Source organism: Telmatherina bonti, assembly GCF_933228915.1.
Source record: "Telmatherina bonti genome assembly, chromosome: 23".
Taxonomy (NCBI): domain Eukaryota; kingdom Metazoa; phylum Chordata; class Actinopteri; order Atheriniformes; family Telmatherinidae; genus Telmatherina; species Telmatherina bonti.
In genome coordinates this window covers 16272789-16291519 of record NC_136632.1, presented here as the reverse complement: position 1 = coordinate 16291519, position 18731 = coordinate 16272789, and the positions used below count along the sequence as shown (strand labels likewise).

The window sequence follows — 18731 nt, the reverse complement described above, 5'->3', positions numbered from 1 at the left end:
CCAGCTGTACAATGAAGAGGTGCTGGACTTGTTCGACTCAACTCGGGACCTCGAGGCAAGGAGGCAGAAATCCAACATCAAAATCCATGAAGACGCCAACGGGGGCATTTACACTGTTGGGGTCACCACCCGCACTGTTACTTCTGCAGCTGAGGTCAGCTTTTACACCACCATGCTCTGAAAACCTTGTACTTGTGTTTTTGTGTTACTCAAAGCTGCATTTACAAAACGCTTAACTGAAGCTTGTGCTGCAATTTAACTAACTCATCAGGATTTGTCACAACTATTGCCACTCACAATAGCAAGTGCTATTTCTGCAGTTTAATTTGTGCAATTTCAGATGAGCAAAAGGAAGGGAATCCCGTTTAAAAACTGGGAGGGAGGGGTTCCCCCAAGGGATTTCTAAGATCAAAGACAATTAACTTTGAAAGGAAATGGCTTGTTTACAGGTTTGAAGCTTTCTAAACCGTTCTCTCGCTCTTCGGCTTTTCCAAACATCAGCATCTCTTTAAAACAGTCTAAAACTCCAGAAGTTTAAAGAATAAAAAACAAACAAAACTACAGGAAAAAGGTCTAGAAAGGCTTGCAAAAGGAAATCTTCATGGAGTTCCACTTGAGTTGGGAAACAATAACAATTCCTGGTGTGTTTAAGGAACAAACTAATTAACTTAAAATAAAACAATTAGGTTTCAGTAAATGAGGTATGCTTGAAGTCTGTGCAGAATTGATGTTAAAAAAAAACAACACATTTTCAGGTGTGTAGCATGAAGGTAGAGCAATCATGGTTTGGGCTTCTGTTCCAGTCAGAAATTAAGAAGTGTTTCCTTGTAGTGAGAAGAATGGATTCATTTTATTTTCTGAAAGGGAGCATCCCACAGCATTCTGTTCCTGTGATGATGATATTTTCATCAATATAACTATGATGTGAGAATACACACATTGTTGTCAGTTATTCATCCCTTCCATCTCTCCTCTGGTAGATGATGCAATGTCTGAAGCTGGGCGCTCTGTCTCGCACGACCGCCAGCACCCAGATGAACGTCCAGAGTTCGCGCTCCCACGCCATCTTCACCATCCACCTCTGCCAAGTTCGAGTCTGCTCTCCAGATAACAATGTAGGTAATAAATAAGAGACCGTGACTCCTAAGTGGCGAGTATTGTGTTACTGATGGTCATCAAAAGTCAGACGGCAAGACTGCAGGTGGATTTATTCTCTGTTGTGTTTTTATCTTCATTTAGGATAATGTTACAGATAACCGGCTGGCTAATGAGTCAGAGATTAACGAGTTTGAGACTCTGACAGCCAAGTTCCATTTTGTGGACCTGGCTGGTTCTGAGAGACTGAAGAGAACTGGAGCCACAGGGGACAGAGCTAAAGAGGGAATCTCCATTAACTGTGGACTGGTGAGAAACAGGATTCTGTCCTGAGGTTTTACCAACAACACTGCAGCACTTTCATCAGTCACTTTAAGTGTGATTAGTTTCAAATGGAGTTAAAAAGCAATAAATGGAAAAGTTCATCAGTGTGTTTATGTTGTGGTGCGAGAGAGACCCCTTCTGGCTAGATTTGGAATTACACTTTTGATTATCATCTGTTTGCAGAAAAAGCTGTTGTAGGTTTGTTTTTCTTTTGTGTTTACTGACAAGTTTAAGCATCCTCCAGGTCTGAAAATTTTGTCCATCTCCTCGTTTCTTACCTCAGCTGGCCCTCGGAAATGTCATTAGTGCTCTAGGAGACAGGAGTAAGCGCTCCACTCATGTGCCTTACAGAGACTCCAAACTCACCCGACTGCTACAGGACTCACTGGGTGGCAACAGGTTTGTAAGAGAAGAATAAGAACATGTGATGAACCATGTGAACTACTGGTGATTCTTGGTTTCTAATCATTATTCCTCATTTGTACATTCTGCAGCCAAACGGTGATGATAGCCTGTATTAGCCCATCAGACCGAGACTTCATGGAAACTCTAAACACCCTAAAGTACGCCAACCGAGCCAGAAATATCAAGAACAAGGTGGTGGTGAACCAGGACAGAGCTAGCCAGCAGATCAGTGCACTGAGGACGGAAATAGCACGGCTACAGATGGAGCTGATGGAGTACAAGACGGTGAGGATCTGAGAATCTGTTTGAGGAATTAAAAGAAGCAGAGATAACCAGGGTATTTTATGATGTGTGCTGTCCTCCTTCATGCCCAGGGAAAACGCATGATTGGTGAAGATGGAATGGAGGGCATCAATGATCTGGTCCATGAGAACTCCATGTTGCAGACAGAGAATAACAACCTGAGGGTGAGAGTGAAGGCCATGCAGGAGACGATTGATGCCCAGAGAACCAGACTGACACAGGTCCTCAGTGACCAGGCTAACCAGGCCCTGGCCAAAGCAGGTAGGACCAATGTCAAAGCTTTCACCTTGTTTTTTGGAAACCCTTAAAAGCTTGATAAGATGTATTGTTTCACACATAGTATTATTCATTACAATTCATTTTTAATCTCAATTAAAATGGCTTTCTGTTTCAAGCAGGTTTCTTAAATATAATTCATTAAGTGAATGCATTTAGTCCAAAAATGTAAGTTATGCATTAATTTATCTGCTTTCAGGTGAGGGGAATGAAGAAATTGGGAATATGATTCAAAACTACATCAAAGAAATTGAAGAGCTCAGGTAGGTACAGAGATTTGTTTTTTATTTATCTCTTCCTAGTTAAAGTCATTTAATCTATTATCAGACGGTAGGAAAAGAAATGAAACCACCTGAAAGTGCTGATATTTTGATTGTTCACTTGCAACTTATCAAAAAAATAAAAGATTTTGTGTATTTCTCAGAGCTAAACTACTTGAGAGCGAAGCAATGAATGAAAACCTGAGAAAAAGTCTGTCCCGGGCCTCCACGCGATCCTCACTCTACGGTGGCCCTGGCTCTTTCTCTCCTGCGGTCCTCGCCCCTGAGAAGGAGGCCAGCGATGTCATCATGATGGCCAAGAAGGATCTGGAAAAACTTAAAAAGATGGAGAAGAAGAAGAAAAAGAGGTAGATTACAAACTTTCACTGGCTTGTTTTTTTTTTTTTTTTTATAAAGTTGGTCAAATTGATAAAAAGTCTGCGTTGCCATGGTGAGATGTGTTGTGCGTAATTATCCCATGATTCCCTGAGTTAGCAGCACCCACCCAGGGGTTTGTACAGGATTTAGACACGTTTCTGTTGACATCCATTACAGATGATGACCAAATGCTTTAATATATGATAGTAATGTAAAAACATATTCTGTGTACTGATGTTAGGATGAAAATATCCTTATTCCAGCACCAATATTGCAAAGACTTGAAAGTACATCTTTCGTAATGAGTGTTGTATCTAAATCCGCACATGATGTGCAGACTAGCTAGTCACAGAAAATGAACAAAATCACAAACTATTCAAAAATTGAAGGCCACTATGTGAGCTGTCTATTTATGTGATGCTACCTGCATACATGCATACTGTTTACTGCATCTCCATAACCAGGATTCATCATTTGAGCATACTGTCTTTTTGAGTCTCTGCACTTATTCAATCTTTCTTGCTGCTCTGTTTCGCTCTCTCTGTCCCCTCTGCCATCTTCAAACTTCTCATTCTTACCCTAAACATCACGACCTGCCCACTCCTTTTTATCTCCCCTGCACCATCTCTCACCTTAATCCCAACTGCTCTCTCTGAAGACTGCAGCGATACGAGGAGAATCAACACCATGAGGCAGAGCATGCCAGGTTTGAAATTTCCCATCCAGAAATGGGTTAAACATGGAATCTGAAACTGATCCAGCAACAAGCAATGAAATGCACAGATCCCTTGAAATGATTTCCATTAATTATTGACCCAAGTCTTCCTCTCCAAGTTCTCCAATGACCTATTACTAACCTTTTCTACACCTTACAGATGGTTTACTCTCCTGAAGGGAAGCAGATTTCTTAACCAGCTCTCACTTCTTCCTCTTCTCAACCTGCTATTCTAGCTGTTACTTCACACTGAAAGATGCTGATCAGATATAATTTAAGTTATATCTTAAGCCTAAAAAACAAAACATGTCTAATTATGTGCAAACCCATCAAAATTCAGTCAGCTTATCTTTGCAGTGTGTGTGTATTAACATAGGTTTGTAATGTTTGTGACAGTGCGTCTTGATCTTTACTGTTATATCTGTAAAACTATCATTCATGATGTCATCCATGCAGTCACAGTGAAATCATTCATTAATCATTACTGACCTCACATTTGCCCTTGATCTAATTGTAATTGTTTGCATGTCTCCTTAATCTGTTTGTAGTGATTTAAAATGCTAATCTGATCCTGGTTCCACTTGGTTTTCTTAGGTGTGTAACGTTTTTTTCTCCTCTTTAGTGTTGTCAAAGAAGAGGTGCCAGACAATGATCAGGAAACAGGCAATGAAGAAGCAGAGGTGGTAGGTGGAGAACCCTTTATAACATTTTATTTAGCTGTTTAAAGACAGTGGTTGCATATTCATTATGGATTGGGCACCTTTAAATCCATCAGGAGGGCAGTGACCATGAAGATGGCGAAGATGCATATGGCGAGGATGAGGACTCTGACATGGCAGGAGAAGAAACTTCTGATGAGTCGGACTCTGAAGAGCTTGACGAGAAAGGTGAAATACATGTGATGTCATGTGGATAAAATAGAAAGTACATCCTCTCTTTTGATCCTTTTTTTTTTATTATTAGGCTTTATGTTTCAGGACTTGAATCCCTTATCTGGCACTTTATTTGGCACTTTTTAATTGCTTGATAACATAGATAACTTATCAGTCAATCACATGGAAGCAACTCAGTGCAATCAGGCATGTAGACATGATCAAGACAACTTACCGAAGTTCAAACGGGGCAGAAAAAAGCACCCTTACCCCCAAATTACGTGGAATCTGAGTTAAACCAAAACCCATTCTCAGGAAAAAAAATAAATAAATAAAACAAACAGATGCATGCAATAACATAACCTCTGCAGAGGTAATGATGGGGATTAACAGGACCGTGAGCATGTCATGTTGTTAGTACCAGACAGGCTGGTCTGAGTATTTCAAAAACAGTTGATATGGGAGTTTCACACAAAATTGTCTCTATGGTTTACAGACAATGGTCCAGAAAAAAAATGAGAAATATTTAATGGGCAGGAGCTGTCTGCATGGAAATGTCTCTTTAATGTCAAAGGAAAATGGGTAAACTGGCTTGAGATGAGAAAAAGGCAAAAGCAATTCAATTTTCCTGTACTCAGAAAAATTGGATATAAGATTAGAAAAATGTTGCCTGGTTTGATTTGCCTCGATTCTGCAAAATAGCAGGGTCAGAATGAGGCGTAAACAACATAAAAGCGTGAATCCATCCTGCCGTGTATCAGCAGCTCAAGCTACTGGTTATGTAATGATACATGAAGAATATTTTCTTTGCACATTATGGATCTCTCAGGACCATTTGAGCACTGTTTTAACACCACATCCATGATTCTATTCTGGACATGCAGCAGCTGTGTGATGACATCATGTCAGTATGGACCAAAATCTCCAGGGAATATTTAGAAAACCTTGTTAAATCCATGCCATGAAAAATTAAGGCAGTTCTAAATGCAAAAGAACATCCAACGCAGTGCTAAAAAGGTGGACCTAGAGTTACCACTGAGAGTTATCATAACCAGGCTTGAAAGCCATGACAAAAACAGAACGAGGCAGGCTTTTAACCAAAAATATCATAATTCATGAATCAAAGTGCACAATGAAAGCCATAACAGAGAAGGGGGAAAAGGGGCCATCAGGTTCCATCAGCTGTGATATAAGGAGGACTGGCCCGGTTCTAATCCCCCTAATGGGGTCCAGCAACCACAGAGGATATTTATCTGGTTCTTGACAGATCTCAAGATCAGGTATATGCAGCCTCTGATGAGCAACTACATATGGCAGAAAAAAAGTTGTCAACTCATTGGTTCTGCTTGTTGTTTAATTAACTGCTTCTGCTTGAAGCAAGAACAACATGACTTTATGTTCTGATACTTAAACACATAAGAAATCAAAGTGTGTACTTTCTTTTTTATGACTGCATGCATGCCCTTTTTTCCTAAACCATTACAGACATAAGAACTAATTGATGTGTTTGCATGCAGAAAATGTCCAAGCTGATCTCGCAAACATCACCTGCGAGATCGCCATCAAACAAAAGCTGATAGATGAGCTGGAAAACAGCCAGCGGCGGCTGCACACTCTCAAACAGCAATATGAACAGAAGCTGATGATGCTGCAGAACAAGATTAGAGACACCCAGCTAGAGAGAGACAAGGTGCTGCACAATATGGGTAAGGTTTAAACCAAACCTGACTATTAGAAAAACTTTAAAGTAATGTTTTCTGATCATGAACCAGTGGAAAATACCTGTGTGACAGGCGCAATCTTTGTTTTCAGGAATTTATTGACAGTATGTGGTGTTTTGTTGCTTTTAGGTAGAGTTGAAAACCGCATTGAACTCTTTGTCCTCTTCCAGGTTCGGTGGAGACCTGCACCGAGGAGAAGTCCAAAAAGATCAAAGCAGAGTATGAGAGGAAGTTGAGCTCCATGAACAAAGAGCTCCAGAAGCTCCAGTCAGCTCAGAAGGAGCACGCTCGCCTGCTGAAGAACCAATCGCAGTACGAGAAGCAGCTCAAGAAGCTCCAGCAGGATGTGACTGAAATGAAGAAAACCAAAGTAAAACTTCCTGTTTTTTTTTTTTTAGTATTCTGTTTCTTACTTTTTTTTTTTTTTTTCCATTTTCAAACTTAACTTTCTTGGCATCCTGTTCGTCCACCAGGTGGCACTGATGCGCCAGATGAAGGAGCAGCAGGAGAGGAACAGGGCCACAGAGTGCAGGAGGAACAGAGAAATCGCCTCTCTGAAGAAGGACCAGCGCAGAGCAGAGGCAAGGAGGAATGAAAGAGTCACAGCTGATAATTTTAGTTGTTCATTCATGTATTTATTTATTTCTGCATCACTTTTTTATCGTCTTACAGCATCAAGTGAAGCAGTTGGAGGCCCAGAGGAGACAACAGGAGCTGATCCTTCGCAGAAAGAATGAAGAGGTTAAATGTTTTTAGAACTCAACATCTCTGGGTTTTAAACTCCTTTCTTACACCATATTTTTCAACTCAATACACAGGTAACAGCTCTGAGGCGGCAGGTGAGGCCCGTCTCTGGGAAAGTCAACAGGAAGGTGAGCTTACCTGAAAATCCTCAGGAGCCTTCACAAAGAGGAATCCCTGTAAGGATGCAGTCGTCTGGTGCAAGCACTTCCAACGGAGCCAGGTGCACCTTCTGGGCTTGTTTACCACACTCATAATGTGTGTCTGATTTCAACATCACTGAATGAGTCATATCTTCTTTAGGAGTTCTCCAGTGCGGATGGGAAGTATCTACATTACCAGGTCAGCCAGGGTGAAATGGCAGTCTCTGGAGAGGCGTGTCAGTGACATCATCATGCAGAGGATGACCATCTCTAACATGGAGACCGATATGAACCGGCTATTGAAGGTAGACACTGAAAACAGGTGGTGAAATTGGGAAAATCTGCATGAATTAAAATATTCTGCTCTAGCTGTATTTCAAGATTTGCAACATAAGGTTCCTGTCCTTCATCCCTGTTCTCCAGCAACGAGAGGAGCTGACGAGACGGAAGGAGCGGGTGTCCCGGAAGAGAGAAAAGATGGCAGCAGACGGGGCGGATGCCGACCGCTCCATGGCTTCCCTAAACGAGGAGCTGGAATCTCTGAGCGCCAACATTGACTACATCAACGACAGCATTGCCGACTGCCAGGCCAACATAATGCAGATGGAGGAGGCCAAGGTAAGACATTATCAGTTGCATTACTCCTTTTTAAACACATTATGGATCAAAGTCAATGTGCAGTGTCCCATAGAAGAAGTTGAGAAAGTTTTTTTTTTTTTTTTTTTTTTTTTTTTTTTTAAGTTGTGCAGAGATAATAATCAATTTTCCATAAATTAGTACATTCAGGGATTAAAAATAGAGAACCACTAGAAAATATGCATGTGGCACTAATTTGATACAACTCAGTGAGAAAACATAAATACAATTTATGTATTTAGTCTCTCCTGATGCCTTTTAAACTGCTTTAATAACTAACAATCTTATTATGTTTACAGAATGAAGGGTAGAAGTTGGTACAACTATAGAAAGGATAAGAAATGGCAGACATCACTGTTCCTGCTTCTATATTAGGACCATTTGTCAGTGTTAAAAAGATGTACTACTAAAACTGTGAAGTACTTGGTTTATTTCTTTCTAGTAGAATATGATGTCATCGTTGAAGTGTATTGGTTCAAAAGGGTAAAAAAAAAATGATGAAGTGGTGCCACAAGCCCCTACCTCCATCTTCCTATCCTCGTATTTATTTTACTGGGAATGTTGCAGATGGAAGAAATTGATGGAGGCGTTCATCTCTTTTTCTGAATGATGATCCAGTGTTTCCCATACTAAAGGAAAAATAGTGAAGGGAGCATGAATTTTTATTAGCATTAAGAATATCTGATCAGCTCTCATTATGACTTCCACTTGATATTTCAGAGTTACTTCACTCTGTGAGGAATCTTTCTCAGTAAAAAAACAAAAAAAAACAAAAAACAAACAAACTGAAGCGTAGCTAAGTAAAAGATTCATAAGAAGCACATTTATTGATAAAGTAGATCAATGTATTTTAAAAAGAATGTTTCTGGATTCAATGTGATATTGTGGGTTGCAGGAGGAAGGAGACACTGTGGATGTGACAGCTGTCATCAGTTCCTGTAACTTATCAGAATCTCGCTTCCTCCTGGACCATTTCATGAATATGGCCATCAATAAGGTAACTCCTACACTGTTTGACTGGGTGTCTTTTTTTTTCTTCTTTTTTTTATTTTACTTTGCACACATTTAGTCAGGGCACTATATTATTCTAGTCTTCAGACTTCTTTTAAAAAAAAATTTTTCACATTGAATCACGCTGTACAATTTACAATGTGTCATTTCATTTGCAAAAAACAGTAAAATATCCCTTTTGGGCACACATTCAGACCATCTCAGCTGTGTTTTAGTGTATCTGACATCAGTAAGTGTCCATTGAGATTCATTTTCCTACTTTATTGGGTTCAAACTGTGCTTCAAAATTCATTCAACATAATCATGAGGACTATATTACATCTCACAGCTAATGCCAGAAACTAAGCAATGATGCTGAAAGACTTCTTGCTGGAGCAGCAAGACCTTACTGTGTTCAGACACAAATTGAATAAATTGGAGAAAAAACCTTTCTACATCAATTTTAGTTATCAAAACCTGTCTAACCTACATTACTCTCAAATTAAGGAAGTTTGGAAGCATTAACATACTTAAGGTCAGTGATGAGTTGCAGAGGTCTTTGGTCAAACCAGCAGTCGCTCTAAATGAACTTAAAGATCATTTACAAAAATTAAATGTACAAATGGACAATTATTTGTCTTGGAAGTTTATTGTAAAGGCCAGAAATAACCATTTCCTAATTTAAAAGACAAAAAACATTTAGTTTTTTTTCCAAATAGCATCAGAGGCACTCAGATTATGAGAGGCAAAATCTTCTCAGAAGAACTGCAGTCATATTTTTGGCCACATGTGTGTGGACAAAAACTCTTAAAAATGCAGAATGTGTGTGTAAAAGCCCTTTTCATCCACTCAGACAGGAATGAAAACAAGTCAAGGCATAACAAGGGGTGGAAAACTTTAAAAGGGCTGACAACTTTGAGTTGATTTTTGCTAATTCATGCTAATCACCATGCTAATCTTAAGGTTTTTGCTGTTGTTTTTATAACACACTATTCGACTATTTTCCCATTCTGTATGAATCTGCTTGTTGGTTTTATAACTGGTTGCTGCACCTCGTTAATAGTTTGTTTGTCTTCATCTTGCTTTCTTTCTAGCCATGGTTCCTTCTGAAATTAGATTTAATCAGACTTTGAATAAAGTTGATTGAATTAAGTCTTTATTACATTAAACCACATTAGATTTGATGACACCTAATTGGTCCAGTGAGGAAACGCTTTCAACCCTGAAGCAAAAGAAAAGCCAATCACATAGCACACAAAAAGGTAGAAGAGATGCAAATATAATGCTAACACACACACACAGAGGCTTTATTTTGCTCATAGAATACACATGTAAAGATTTGTTTTTATCTTCTTATAAAGAAAAAAAAAATTGTAAAGAAGTTCTTAATGAGAGTGCTACAATAAGCAGTTGACTCTGTTCATTGTTAGGGTCTGCAGGCAGCCCAGAAGGACTCCCAGCTGAAGGTGATGGAAGGCAGGTTGAAGCAAACGGAGATAAATAATGCCACTCAGAACCAGCTGCTATTCCACATGCTGAAAGAGAAAGCTGAGATTAACCCAGAGTTGGACGCCCTGCTGGGCAGCGCTCTGCAAGGTAGGAAACACCTGCAAAGATCCATACAGGTCTGAGCATGATGAGCACAATCACCCTTTCAATCATTTTTTTCTTTATCCAAGTGGCTGCACTCAAATTTGCAGGTTTTTATTTCCAATTAGATATCCAATAATTTCCCAGAATACAAAATAATCAAACAAAAAGAAAACAACTTTGCTTGCAAATGAAAGTGAAGCCATTTTTACATCTTTGAGTTTGATTTGATTTCTGTTTGTTTTTTCTGTTGTGTTGGTGTGAATTCAGAGTTAGGGTACCTGTTGCCAGGTGAGTAAAAGCTGCATAGTTATGTGACCATGGCTGAGAGATGAGGCACATGCACACTACATGATTTTCCTTCAACTGAATATCCTCTTTATGAAATCTTAAATTTTATAAAAGTCCATTGAATTATTCTGGTGTCCATATGAGGGTATAAAAATTTAATTTAGATGCATTTACACATTACATTTGCTGCTCGCAGAAACAAAGTTTGAATCAATAATTATTTTCCCACGTCAATGCAGTTCTCATCTCTTGTTTCAAAGCAGGTGATTTAAACATGTCTATTACGAAGGTTAAAACTAGAAAAAATCTTGTAGTGTGCATCTCTATTTAACTAACCCAGTTTGAGTAACTGTGCCATGATGTGCATGACGTGTCACTCCACCTGTTAGCCCCACTTTATCCGGACAGTGGTCACTAAAACTTAACAACAGTACAAACCTGAGCTGGTCATACCTCAGTGCTACAGTCATGTGTTTACACATCAGTTTGTTTCTGCTTTTCTGTGTTTGTATGTTCTGTCTGTTTCATGCCTTCTCTGTTCATCCCATACCCGATTATCCAAAACTAGACTTGGTGACCCCCAAACTTTGTTGTGAACGGCAGACGCTGGCATTGCTGTTCTGCTACAATGTTCAGCTTTTTGCTTTTTTTTTTTTTTTTTTTTTTTTTTTTAAATGAAAACACATTAATGAATTAAACATGCACATGCCTACCAAATTTATTGTATGTTTATGAGTGTGTATGTGTGTTTTCCAGGTGCAGAGAATGGAGACGACAGCAGTAGTGATGAGTCTAATCCCAGTCCGGCCACAGATGGCAGGTGAGTACTACAGTGACTGTTTGTTTGGGACGAAATATAACCATATCATAAAATGAAAAACAAAGAATTACTGCAACAAAACAGAAACTATAATGTTCACAACATGCAACATTTCACAAAACATTTGACGGGTCACAAAAACAATGAAAATCTTGACAGCATTTCGGGAAAAAAACACTTGTTGATAATCCACAAAAAAAATAACTTGGCTGAATATATTTTGTTTTTGAATGTTTTTTGGTTGAGTTTATGTGTTTTTGGACTTCCTGTATGTGGCACTTTAGTAAACCTTTGTTTATTTGTCTTTTTGTTTTTTGTTTTTTTTTTAACTCTTATATACTTATAAACTGTGGTCTGTAGTTTAATATTTCCTTTTAACTTTAAATAAGCCATTTTCCCATCACTCCTGAATAAGCACAGGTGGGGTTAATAACACCATTTCAGGCTTTAAATTTACTCAATTCATTTTCTTGCTGCTATGCTACTACGGTGCATACTGTTTCAATTACCAGGACTTAGTGACAGGGCTTTAGAGCCAGGCTATTAATAAAAGCCATGCTTCTCCTGCTGCTGAGTGATAAAGCAAAATGCATGCTGTGAAAAGAGCTGATCAAGTTAAATGACTAGTTCAATGTCTCGTTAATGAACACACTTTAAGAACAATATTTCATGATTAACTAAACTGTAGTAGAACCAAACTCCTCAGTTATGTCATATTAGTATTTGATGTGTGTGTAACTAAATTCACATCACATCGCTTTCTGTTTTTCAGCACACTGGCATCAGATTTAATGAAGTTATGTGGCGAATCCAGACCAAGAAGCAAGGTAGTGTTCCACAAAGTATTTTGACACACTCTTTCTTTATAAATCTATCCAGCTCAGTAGGTTCTTTGTATTATATTGGCTTGAGAATCAAGTGGAAATCGTTCCAAAATATTCTGGTCCATCAGGCTCGAAGGCGGACCACCACCCAGATGGAGCTGCTTTATGCTAGCAGTGGGGATTTATCCTGTGAATCCCCCACTGGGGAGTTCTCGGCCCCTCTGCTACCCCTCATGGAGCGTCTGGAAGGGCCTGCTGACATGCAGGGTCACGCAGCTGGCCAGACTCCTGACCGTGAGCAAACTGTTTCCCCATCTGCACTGTCTGCCAGGCCAGCTGGAATGTAAGTGTAGAAACACTCTGGTACAGGAATATCCAGAGATATATTTAAAAAAAATTGTTGATAAAAACCATCGTTCAGTACCCCTAAGCTATTTTTTCTCTGCTGAGATGTGACTTATTACTGAAAGAAAGAACCAAATGCCTCCTGTCACTTTGATATCTGCAGTTCTGGATCCAGGTCACCTACAGGGATCGAGAGAAAACAGCTTGAACGTTCACCACTTAACCGCAGGAAGATCCAAGATAAAGCATCCACAATGACACCCATCCCATCACCTTCACAGACACTTCCATTAGGGACAACAGAAACTAAAACTAAAGGCAGCGACTACCAATCACTGTGAGTTTTGATTTGTACAGATGTTAGTTTTTCTGACGGTTCCAACATATTGGCTAGGATTTGTTCACATCAGCCTTAGCTTTATTTTAATTTTATGCTGACTAGTGCTAACGTGCTAAAATGTTTATTTCAAATATATTTTATTAACCTGCAAAAATCTATGGTTAGTATTCAAGAATTATATCAGGGATATTTTAAAGCTTTCATCTCCAAGTTATGCTGATAAAACTTGTGTACAATCTGCAAGAATTCCCTTGTTTGCCAACTTTAAAATGTCACCCACTTCTTACAGCTGATCGGTAGCAATTATATCAATTATATGATTGATGTTAGTTTGTTCTGTTTTCTCAGGTTGGAGGAATCTCCTTTATTTGAAGGCCACAGGTAACCCACCTCTTCTAAGCATTTTATCCCAAACAGATGGTGCTAAATGTATTTATTGATTTGCATATTATTGTATCTGTTACATAATGCTAATCTGTTAGATTTTTTTTCCATTTAATGCTTGTGGTTTTAGTGTGTTGTTTCTGCTTCATAAAACACATTGAGTTGCAGTTATTGAAAGGAAATAAAAATGGAACATAAAACTTTTTAAAAAATGTTTTTGTTGTGCAACTCGTATTTCAGAGGTGTGATCAATCCCGTGACAGCGCCTAAGAATAGTCGGGGGTTTAAAATCCAGTGCGTCTACGTTGCGGAGGGACACACCAAACCTGTTCTTTGTGTAGACGCCACAGATGACTTGCTTTTTACAGGGTCTAAAGGTAAAACTTGATATCAGGATTGCTGCCTCCAGCATCACTCTTTCAAGAGACATGTGAAATGGCTCCAATCTGTTGAGCTAACATTTTCTGGTACACTTACCAGAACTTAAACTTATCGTATGTTTTTCTCAGATCGTACATGTAAAGTCTGGAACTTGGTGACGGGTCAGGAGATTATGTCTCTAGCAGATCACCCCAGCAGTGTTGTTTCTGTCAGGTATTAGTTTGTTTGTTTAGAAATGGCAATATGTGGCATCAGTATTTGTTTTTGTAGAAAATAATTTGATTTTTTTTTTTATTGTTAAAATATAGGTACACATCAAGCCTTGTCTTCACTGTTTCCACTGCTTACATTAAAGTATGGGACATACGTGACTCTGCTAAGTGTATTCGCACACTCACGTAAGAAATCACACTCATGTCCAATGTGTGAAAATTAGTTAAGTGCACCATGAGGATCTCATGTGAATTTTTGGGGTTTTCAGATCTTCAGGCCAAGTGAGCTCAGGGGACACGAGTTCCTCTGTTAGGACTTTATCCATCCCTCCAGGAGAGAGTCAGATAAACCAGATTGCCCTCAACCATTCTGGTTCTTTCTTATATGCTGCTGCTGGCAATGCTGTCCGCATGTGGGACCTTCGCAAGTATGCCACAACGACATAGATTGGGGTTTTAGTTGTGTGAACTATTTGTCACAGCTGAAATATAAAATAAGTTACAAATGCTTTGCTCAGATGGATAATGGAACTCTTCTTTCTTCAGATTTGTATCTACAGGGAAGTTGACCGGCCATTTGGGGCCTGTTATGTGTTTAACTGTTGAAAAGTTAGGCCATGGGCAAGATATGGTGCTCACCGGCTCTAAAGACCATCATGTTAAAGTAGGAATTTGCATACGCAAATATGAGCACATGCATTTTTCAGAATGTCCAATAACAATCAGATGTATGATGGATCTCTGTCCCTGCTTTTCCAGATGTTTGAAGTGACAGAAGGGGCTCAGGGTAGCATCACCTCCAGCCACGCTTTTGACCCAACACACCAGGACAGCGTAGAGTCTCTGGCTGTGCATGGAGACGTTTTATTTAGCAGCTCTAGAGATTATTATATTAAGAAATGGGACTTGACCAGTAAAAAGCTTTTACAGGTAAAGTCATCTTCATCTTTCATCTTCTTACTTATTGAGATGCATTCAAACCATTTAAATAGCAAAAGCAAGGACTGTAAACGCTAACAGCTGGTTATTTGTCATCAAACAGTCAGTCAGTTCCCAGGCAGACTGGGTTGGTGTTCTGGGTGTGGTGCCAGGTTCCCAAATGCTGCTCAGTGGGTGCAGAGGAGGGCTGCTACGCCTTTGGCACACTGACTCACTCGCACCCCTCGGTGAGGTCCTGGGGCATGACAGCCCCATCAATGGGCTGGCTACCAACAGCACCCAAATGTTCACTGCCTCTGAGTAAGTAACAAAACGTATTCACAGTTTGTGATCATATGACGTAAAACCAAATTGTTTTAATTTTACCTGTTGTAAATTAACTTTTCATCGATTGTATTTATTTTACAGTGATCGCACAGTTAAAATATGGGAAGCCAAAGGATCTCTAGAAGATGGAATACACTGAGAGCATATCTCTAGCACTCAATTATCCCGGCCAATAATCTGAGCGGGGTATGTCTCTAATGAAGACTCGACACATCAACCGTGCATTGATGAGATGTTGATTTGAAAACCCGAAAAGAGTTTTGGCCAAAAAATTTTCATAAATATTGCAGATCCCCTGCTGACACTCAACATGGATCAGTGTCAGGCATATCAAAATGGATGCTGTTCGTCACTGTTATTTTAGGTCAAGCCACATCAGTTTCAGTTGGAGCTGCAGTGATCACGAGATGGCTGCAAGTGGCTTTAACAACTGCTCAGCATTCAGCGTCACAAGACAACATGGATATATCTATGCATCTGGTAAACTTGAACCAAGCTACTAAGACAAAAAAAAAAAAAAAGTTTTGGTGAAATACTTCGTGAAATGCTCTCCAACTGATTTCAAAGCCTTGAGTGTTGACATGTACAATGGAGATCTTCTGCTCCAGCCTCAGCAATAAGTTTATTCTGTGTGTTCATAATGTGTGATATGTCCAGTCTTCCTGGCTCTGTTGTACAGGTCATTTTAGGAATGTGTGTATGGGTGTGTGTATGTGTATTCTGTTATTTTGGATCAAACTACTGCTGAAATTTTCGCTATGGAGCTGTTACTGCCATCCACCCCCCTTCCCTAAAAGATAACCAGAAAAATCTCAAATTAAATAGTTTGGGCTTTATCAGCAAAGTTTTTGTCACAAGATTAGCATCAAATTTCTGGGTTTTTTTGTTTTGTTTTGTTTTTCACTTTCTGGTTCAGAGAAGGAACAGCAAACTCGATGTATCACTGCTGTGCTGCACTAGTTCCACCATGTTGTAGCCTACAAAGCAGCTAATGCTAACAAAGAGGAAATGTTCAGATGTACAACATGGCATGAATTTGAAAGAGGAGTTAGCTTAATTAAATCACTGTTAAAAAAAAAAAAAAAGGTAAAATATTTAGCAAATCATTAAAATTTTAAGACTTGGAGGGAGCATTGTCCACCCCACTAAACTAATTAGCTGTTAGCAAAGCTAATTTTTTTTTGGAAACTAATAATCATATAACCTCTGAAGACTAAACAAGATTAACAATTCAGACATCTTCATGATTCCCAAACTTATACTGGTGTCATTTCCAACTAGAGTAAACAGTACTTATGATGATGTCAGTGGTGAACTATGTATACAAAAACTATGAAGTATACTCTGCAAAAGCAACTACTGTGTCCTGAAATATGTTCATGTTTCTACAGAATAAGTGTTTGTTCTGTTCTTCATGTAGATGTCCGCTCTCTGTTGTACTGGTAATTGTAAACTGCACACATGCTGGAGTTAAAGCATGTCTTGTAAATGTATATAAAATGCTCCTATTTATTTTTGATGTTTTTTTTCCTTTTGGTTTCATTGTGTTGTTTTTTCTAATGCCTTTGATGTCTTAGTATTCAAGATGATGCTTTGCACAGAATTTATTGGATTGATTTTTTCATCATCAGAAGTATGTTATCAGTGCCTGGAATAAATCCTAAATTATGTGTTGTGACTGTTAAATCACCCCTCTATCAGTGTGGACTACTCTCATTTGAAAAGGTCAGGTAAATATTTACACCAACTACTGTATTTTCATTTTTACGTTTTATTTAAAAATCCTTTGCTGCTCAAGTTTGGATTTATGAGGTAACTATGATGATGTCAGTGGGACAAAAACGACCACTAAAAAAATAAATTTGTCAATTTTTTTTTTGCTTTTGTGTTTCCACAGAATGGACCAAAATAAGTTATTTACAGGTGCTGATTTTCAGTACAATTGGTGGGTTAAGTTAATCTCCCAAAAAAGACAAGAGTTGCAAGTATTGCTAATTCATAATGAATCAGAAAGGCTGCTTGAAATATGAAGTCTCCTAATTTTAGCTATGTTCAAATTTAAGTGTAAATCTGCTCTTGTGTAAATTTTCTCCTATTGCGATTCTTTTGTGCACAGTTTCAAGTAATTGAAAGATCAGCTGCAGTGTGAAAATAAACGATCATGTATAAAAAAAAAAAAAAGTTTAATTTAGTGTAACTTTTTTGTTACCATGCATGTGTGTGTTGTGACCACTTGGTGGTAGTACTGTAACATGATACCTTTGACTACTCGCTTAAGAATTGCAAAAAGGCTACTTTTGGTGTTGTTATTAATTTGTTTCTAGAATATGTTGAAGGTGAATATGAAATTCTACTTTTAGAGTGGGTCAGCATCTCTTACATAAAATGTATATATTATCCAGTAACTGCTTTAATTTAATCTTTGTCTAGTCTGCCCTTGCTAAATTGTGTTTTGTCTGTAGCTTGTTTTATTCCTTTTTTTAATAGGTGCAACAATATATTACAAGATGAACCAAAGCTGAGAGAGAGAGATGGGTCAGAAAGGATAAGAAACTCTTGAAGACGAGCGAATGTGAACAGAGATGTAAGGATCAATATTTAATGTTCAGCTCTTCTGAAAATGGATGAGTAGTGATTGGCCTCAAGAAAGGCTTGACACTACCTTATGAATACTTTGTTAAACCCTCACTCTGTTCTACTTATAGTACTACTTGTAATAACTGCCTTCAGGTGACATAGCTTGCCGATACCTCAATTTCTTCTACACGGAGTAACTGATCAGGGTGTTGAATGCAACATGAACTCACATTTATTTTGCACCGGAAAAAGTGGTTAATTAACACTGATGCACAGTAAACAATTAGGAACCAGTTGATCATTATACTCCAAGATAATTTACAAGTGATATTTCAGCATGTTATTTGGTTATTTATTTATTAATAAGAGTTGTCCAAAAATAGGAATATGTTTGAGAACCTCTGTTTTGAAGTTTAATTCTTCAATTAGGAGAGGTTTATAATAATGTTTTATTTAAAGAAAAGGATTTATGCACACAATGTGAAAATGCAGACATTAATGTTCATGCAGTGTTAAGATCAAAAACAGAGTTCAAACAATTCTAATAAGCTTAAAGGTTTTCTCTGTATCCTTATTCCAACACATGTGAGTCAGAGAAAAGGTGTGTTGGAGCAGGGAATCACTGAAAACTTGCAGTACTGAATTGAGTGGATGTAAACCATCATGCCAAAGCTGCAAGTCAAAATTAAGCAATCTGTAAAAAAAATAAATAAAATAAAGTGTCCCTTCTGGAGATGTAGGATGAATCAAAATGTAATCTTTCATCTGGGATGTTAGTGACAAATTGGATGGTTGCACAACCATTCTGTTATTCTGTTATTGGACCAAAGAAGGAAATTTCT

At 38.5% G+C, this 18731-nt stretch overlaps 1 protein-coding gene across 1 annotated transcript in view; it reads left to right on the top strand.

Moving 5' to 3' along the window:
* LOC306773240 (kinesin-like protein KIF21A) overlaps positions 1 to 15494 on the top strand; it is a gene marked incomplete at its 5' end in the record, with an annotated part of 32520 nt that extends 17026 nt beyond the window's left edge. The window contains 34 exons of the mRNA XM_079263000.1: positions 5 to 154; positions 981 to 1115; positions 1240 to 1404; positions 1703 to 1818; positions 1914 to 2109; positions 2199 to 2388; positions 2603 to 2666; positions 2828 to 3031; positions 3700 to 3747; positions 4379 to 4439; positions 4532 to 4643; positions 6146 to 6334; positions 6520 to 6719; positions 6823 to 6930; positions 7022 to 7090; positions 7168 to 7313; positions 7394 to 7538; positions 7657 to 7851; positions 8765 to 8866; positions 10290 to 10455; positions 10720 to 10740; positions 11503 to 11560; positions 12333 to 12387; positions 12513 to 12727; positions 12893 to 13066; positions 13418 to 13450; positions 13694 to 13830; positions 13963 to 14047; positions 14143 to 14232; positions 14316 to 14474; positions 14593 to 14710; positions 14806 to 14976; positions 15089 to 15285; positions 15394 to 15494. Of these exons, the coding sequence (XP_079119126.1) occupies positions 5 to 154; positions 981 to 1115; positions 1240 to 1404; positions 1703 to 1818; positions 1914 to 2109; positions 2199 to 2388; positions 2603 to 2666; positions 2828 to 3031; positions 3700 to 3747; positions 4379 to 4439; positions 4532 to 4643; positions 6146 to 6334; positions 6520 to 6719; positions 6823 to 6930; positions 7022 to 7090; positions 7168 to 7313; positions 7394 to 7538; positions 7657 to 7851; positions 8765 to 8866; positions 10290 to 10455; positions 10720 to 10740; positions 11503 to 11560; positions 12333 to 12387; positions 12513 to 12727; positions 12893 to 13066; positions 13418 to 13450; positions 13694 to 13830; positions 13963 to 14047; positions 14143 to 14232; positions 14316 to 14474; positions 14593 to 14710; positions 14806 to 14976; positions 15089 to 15285; positions 15394 to 15451 (4332 nt within the window). The 3' untranslated portion in view covers positions 15452 to 15494. The remainder of the gene's footprint in view (positions 1 to 4; positions 155 to 980; positions 1116 to 1239; positions 1405 to 1702; positions 1819 to 1913; positions 2110 to 2198; positions 2389 to 2602; positions 2667 to 2827; positions 3032 to 3699; positions 3748 to 4378; positions 4440 to 4531; positions 4644 to 6145; positions 6335 to 6519; positions 6720 to 6822; positions 6931 to 7021; positions 7091 to 7167; positions 7314 to 7393; positions 7539 to 7656; positions 7852 to 8764; positions 8867 to 10289; positions 10456 to 10719; positions 10741 to 11502; positions 11561 to 12332; positions 12388 to 12512; positions 12728 to 12892; positions 13067 to 13417; positions 13451 to 13693; positions 13831 to 13962; positions 14048 to 14142; positions 14233 to 14315; positions 14475 to 14592; positions 14711 to 14805; positions 14977 to 15088; positions 15286 to 15393) is intronic.
* Positions 15495 to 18731: the final 3237 nt, after the last annotated feature.